We start from the raw sequence: 5,733 nt of genomic DNA, 5'->3' as shown, positions 1-5,733 counted from the left end.
AGAGTAAAATTTTGGTGGGAAATGGATTTTGGATAGATTGGGGGTTGGGATGGGAGGGGAGTAAAAGTTTTAGGGGAAAAGTGGAAAGGAGTAAAAGTTTTGAGGGAAAAGTAAAAAGATTTGGGAGTTTGAGGTAAAAATGTAAAATATTATGTTTGATATTCGAATTATTCAGATTATTCGAGTTATTCGAATTTGAAAACTCAACTCGATTCGAACTCGAAATTATAGTTTGATTGACTCCTACTGACTTATCCAATAAAAATTTATTTCATTTTTAAATATTGTATTTAAAAATTAGAAAACATATTAAACATTATATTATTAACTATTTTAGCTTATTCTCAAATAATCTATATTATTATAATATATTTAATTGAGATAGTGTAACTCATCAATCGAATCCCAATTCAATTGTAAATTTATCAAAAACCCATATTTTGACAAAGTAAAATATATATATGTACTTACTATTATAATGTGTTTTTGACTGAGTTGGTATCACCCATCTATTAAGTCCATTTATTTTACAAAATAACAAATATAAAATAAAATTTATTACATAATTACTTTTAACTAAAACAAATTTCATTTTTATATTAAATTTTAATAAATTTATTACATAATTACTTTTAACTACATCTTGATTTGCCATAATCTAATATAGTTTACAAGTAACACACAGTTAATTATTTAGAATTATCAATAGAAACCTGTTAATCTATTTAAGCAATTAACCCAAAAAGATATATTTTGAGTCAATTCAATACCGTCCTCCGCTCTACCAACTGAGATAGGGTAGAGAGAAATAAATCTTGGTCCAAAAAGATATATTAATTTCATTATTTACTATATTTTTATTTATGTTATGAATATTTTATTAAGTTGATATCTATCAAGATTTAAATATGTTTTGATATACTTTAAATTTTAATAGTTATTAAGAATAGAGCATTTAAATAATTTTTCATTGATCAATAAAATACACTTTCTCTTTTGCTCTCTTATTTTCTTTGTTTTTTACTTTCTATCTTTTTATTTTATAATAATTTATTATTTGTATCTCTTAAAAATAAAAAAAAATCCACAATCATTAAATGATATCCAATTGTTTTTAAAAAAAATAGGCAATTATTACTTAAATGTATATGTATTCTTTAGTATACAAATAGACCATTATGGTAAAATTAATTAATATTAACTTTTATAGTTAATTAATTCAATAAATGAAACCCTAATTTAATTTTTAAGCCCAAATCAATATTTAACACATCAATATTGATTAGTGGAATAGTAAAGCGCTCAAAATCTTTTAAAAGAAATTGAGGCGGATAATGTAATGTAATTATCGAATATCAAAAAACTCTAACTTACAAGAAGTTTAATCAATTTGCTTGCAAAAACTCTTCAAGGTCTATCTCTTTTCATCTTCTTAATTAATTGTTAATCTTCCCAATGGCCGCCTACCAAAGAAAACGGCGTTTTGCCAATCAAACTAGGTATGTCTTTTCTTGGTTTTATGTATATATATATTCTTTTCTTTTGACAAAGAACTTGAGGTTGAACTGATTTGACTAAGAACTTGCAGTTGAACTAATTTGATTCTTGTTTTTTATTTTATTTTATTTTATTGGCAAGAAAGATAAAAGAATATATATTTTTCTTTAGACAAAGAACTTGAGGTTGAACTCATTAACTAAGAACTTGGAGTTGAACTGATTTGATTATTCGTTTTTTTTTTTTTTTGCAAGAGATAAAGATTTAGACAGACTCAGTGGATTGCCTGATAAAGTTATTTTACAGATCATATCATTACTTCCGTTAAAAGAAATAGTTCGAACATCCATTCTTGCAATAAGATGGAAGGATCTTTTCTCTTTGGTATCCGATATCAATATTGATGATAACAATGTAATCAGGAAGTCTTTAGGTAATGGTTACATGAATATTGTGGAAAGGTTTCTGTTCTCGCGTAAGAGGGATGTTGGTATCAATAAATTTCGTCTCAAATGTGGGAAAATTGTGGATCCTTTCAGGATCAATGGATGGATTCAGTATGCACTAGGGTATCATGTTAAAGAGCTTGATTTAACCATTGGAATCAAAGGATTCAATGAGCTAAACTTTGGGGTTTTCACTTGTAAAACACTGGTGATATTGAGATTGTCCATGGATAAAGGCTCCATCCTTAGTGTTCCCACATATTTTCGTCTTCCAAATCTCAAGGTTCTTCATCTTGGTTTGATGAAATGCTCGGATGATGGATCTGTTGATAGGCTGTTCTCAGGCTGCATTTCGCTCGAAGAATTGCACCTTCGGAACTGTGAAGTGAGCAACATGAACAAGCTCCGTGTTGGTAATGCTACACTTAAGAAGTTGTTCTTGTCTGGTTTCATGGGCACGGATCATGAAATTGAGATCATTGCCCCAAATCTGGTTCACTTCAGCTACTACTACACGGGAACCAAAGGGTTCTCGTTGATAAACCTAAACTCTCTTTCAGAAGCACGTATTTATATTGGACCATATCTCTTTTCCACCATTGATTTTGCTCCTACTGCAACTGCTCTGATGAATGGAGTCAGTCAAGCTCGGTCACTTTATTTAACCTTATATTCCTCAAAGGTATGAAAATTTCTTCTTATGGATTCTTTATTCTAATCAACAAAAACTGTTTGAGTAACTGTATATAATAATTTCCCTTTTCCCTTTGTAGCCTATCCTACTCACACCTGGTCTGGTTCCACAATTTCCCAACCTTACTTATTTGAATTTGGAGATGGGTGGTTGCCTTCCTGAATGGAAAATATTACTTGCTAATTCTCCATGTCTCGACACCCTTGTTCTTGATTTTGAGGTATGAATGAATGAAATGATAAGCTTTTGACTCTTTATTTTTCTTCAAATACTTATATGTGTCTCTGATATCAGCATCGCCATACGAAGTGAGCTTGAATGTTTAAATACTTAAATGTGTCTCCGGTTTACGTTTTTTCGCAGTTTTCTGGAAGCGAACTTGAAAGTCATAACAACGGTAGGGATGAAACAGAGAAAGTACCTGGGTGTTTAATGTATAAAGTCAAGATAATTAAGTTGTTGTCATTCCAAGGGAAGCCATTTGAATCGCAAGTGGTTGAGTATCTTTTGAAGAATGCAAAGGTTTTAGAGAGGTTTACAGTACGACTAAGTGGAAAAAAGAGACTACGGACAAAGATCAGCAAAGAAGTACGTGCACTATCAAGAGTCTCAAAGAAATGTCAAGTAACTATTATATAAGTTTTTGGTCACCATGATTATCATTTTTTGTCAAACAACACCTTGCCCAAAACATATTTGGACGATCAATACCTGCTTTAGCCAATGTATTGGCCATACAACATTAAATTTAATGTATTCCAGTATGATCTTGTTGCTATATGTTTGCATGGTTTAAACTTATAGCTAATCAAACTTTTAGCATTGACGGATAGGATATTTAAGGATCAACCAAGAAGCATAGCTCTATGATAGTTTTTCAAGTATTACTTTTGCATAATTTCTTGTTGATTTTTAATTATTGAAACATCAAGAGAAGTATTCAGAGAATAGAAACGGTTCTACTTTAGCAGATTAAACCTGTCTGCTTGGGCAGGAATAGAGTTACGAGTTTCACATGATTTCATTCAAAACCTGTCTCAGCAAATTGCATCCATCTACACCAGTGGTCATTATACGACCACTAAATATAAGTTAAAGACCAACAGAGGGAGGATTCAAAACACATAATCTAATAAGTTGAAAGCCATCCTCTGCATAATCTAATTAGGAACGTGGACTTAAATGTAGGGCGGTTTAGATTAAGAGACTCTTAGCATGTAATTTGTTTGTTTTTCGTTTGCGTATGGAACTATTATGCCTTGTAGTTCTTTGTTGAGGTATAAAGGGACAAAATAGAGATTGGGCTCACAAAATCATCAAAGATAATTTGCCTTAACTACAAATTTGACATTCAAGGCATATTATTTTTATCTGTTTGAGTACTTAAATTTTTTTTTGTCAATAATAGTATTTAAATCATCAATTTTATCTCATTTTATCTTAAAAATAAAATATCACTCAATAAGAATATAGCACGTGATATATTTTTATTGGATGTTGTACACTTTTAAATAAAATAAAATAAATAGTTTAAATATCAATTTTTTACCAAAAACAAGTTGAAATACCCAAATTTTTTATAAATAAATAAACTCAAACCACAATTATTATCCTTTCCTTAAGACGTGTTTATGAGCGACCTGTTCTTTGCTACTCTGAGTGGCAATGTTTGTTTATGCAAGGAATTTAGTAACTAATAAGTCTGTTTGCGTCAGCTCTAAACTTCAACCTTGGATGTGAGGTGATTCGTGTTTTGAAAAAGTTTTCAATTTTCTAATTTTGAAAATATTTGAAATTTGAAAGGATATTAACCAATAGGGGAGGGAATTACAGTGAGCTGTCAATGACAATTATTGCGATACGTATATCTAAAAGGCAATGTTTGTTGAACTTCCGAAGCAAGTATAAAAAGGTGTTCTTAACATCAGACTTAGCATTTTCACAATCTTAGAATCCAACTCGACACAAGACTTTGCATCTTTTCTTTTTGTATGTAGATTTTGCTTCTAGCAAATGTACTACTAGTGACGACCCAATTTATTGATAATTGTACTTAACATACTTGTTTACCTAGTTTATTGATCAAGACATTATCTTTATTATTTTAGGCTTTATTTGTGTGCTAGATAAATTATATAATGATAAATTCCTAATGAAGATATTATCATTTTTAAATATCATTGTCAAGTATTATTATGGGCTTGATCAATAATAATGCATTGAGACTAATATGTGTTTGATTGATGGCAAGTGTTGTTATAGATATGTGATATCAAGTCAACACAGAAATATATGTTAAAGAACAATATATTGGATTGACCCACCATGAGAATGCTTCTTAAATTATTATGTAATAGTCACGATATTTCTTATAGTGATAATTATAGGTATGATTATCATGGTTCCAACATTGTGAGTCGTATGTGATGACTTAGTCCAACACATATTTAGTAAATGGTTGTACTATAAATACTAATGTTAGGTATGTCACATGTAACGCTCATAAGTAAGGGATGTCGGGAATTATATTTCCGGGACCCCGCCTTAGCAAATTGGGCTCAAAAATATTAATATTATATTTTTGAGAATTACTTTAAAAATGAAATAATTGTTAATTATTAAAAAGAGGCTAAATTAAATAAGAGACAAAAGTAGGAATTACTACTAGATTTTAAAATAGAACTTACAAAAGAGACTTATTAAGTAAATAAGCCATGTTAGATATATATATTAGATAGTGGATGGTTTCCATCTACTTTATTAGTATTATATGATTATAATATATTAGAAAAGAAATAAAGTTAAGAAAATGATAATAAGAAGAAGAGATAAAAGATATAGTAGGTAAAAGGAGATAGGGGAGAGAGTAAAAATCATTGTTCTTTTTCTTGGCTGCTGAAAAATTGAAGAAGCATGGGGGGAGAGCCATTCGGCCATGGAGACAAATGCATGAGTAAATTTGTGAGTGAAATTTGATGATTTTTGCATGAAATTGATGTTTTTGGAGATATAATGCTATGTATTAGTTTGCCCATGTTGTAATTTTGAGAGTGAGTGGAAATTTTGGAGAGTTGCTATAGATGAGAAATTCAAAGG

General features: G+C 29.9%; 1 protein-coding gene across 2 annotated transcripts; it reads left to right on the top strand.

Moving 5' to 3' along the window:
• The first annotated feature begins 1,322 nt into the window (after positions 1-1,322).
• LOC107894375 (F-box/LRR-repeat protein At4g14103) lies at positions 1,323-3,415 on the top strand. Of its 2 annotated transcripts, none has more exons than XM_016819656.2 (4): positions 1,323-1,499; positions 1,752-2,625; positions 2,717-2,857; positions 3,001-3,415. In XM_016819656.2, exons 1-4 carry the CDS (start codon positions 1,456-1,458, stop codon positions 3,274-3,276), a joined length of 1,335 nt encoding a protein of 444 aa, XP_016675145.2. In that variant the 5' UTR covers positions 1,323-1,455; the 3' UTR covers positions 3,277-3,415. The 2 variants fall into 2 exon arrangements, with proteins under 2 accessions (XP_016675145.2, XP_040941259.1); XM_041085325.1 differs by having other exon boundaries at positions 1,364-1,499; positions 1,760-2,625.
• Positions 3,416-5,733: the final 2,318 nt, after the last annotated feature.

Source organism: Gossypium hirsutum, chromosome A13 (genome assembly GCF_007990345.1).
Source record: "Gossypium hirsutum isolate 1008001.06 chromosome A13, Gossypium_hirsutum_v2.1, whole genome shotgun sequence".
Lineage (NCBI taxonomy): Eukaryota > Viridiplantae > Streptophyta > Magnoliopsida > Malvales > Malvaceae > Gossypium > Gossypium hirsutum.
The sequence above is the reverse complement of the archived record's forward strand: the minus strand, read 5'-3'. Positions and strand labels throughout refer to the sequence as shown.

Excerpts from the sequence above, each read along its gene's own strand:
- LOC107894375 (XM_016819656.2), top strand. The coding sequence starts at position 1,456 with ATGGCCGCCTACCAAAGAAAACGGCGTTTTGCCAATCAAACTAG. Across the intron at positions 2,626-2,716 it reads TAACCTTATATTCCTCAAAG|CCTATCCTACTCACACCTGG; the intron begins GTATGAAAATTT and ends TTCCCTTTGTAG. Across the intron at positions 2,858-3,000 it reads CCCTTGTTCTTGATTTTGAG|TTTTCTGGAAGCGAACTTGA; the intron begins GTATGAATGAAT and ends GTTTTTTCGCAG.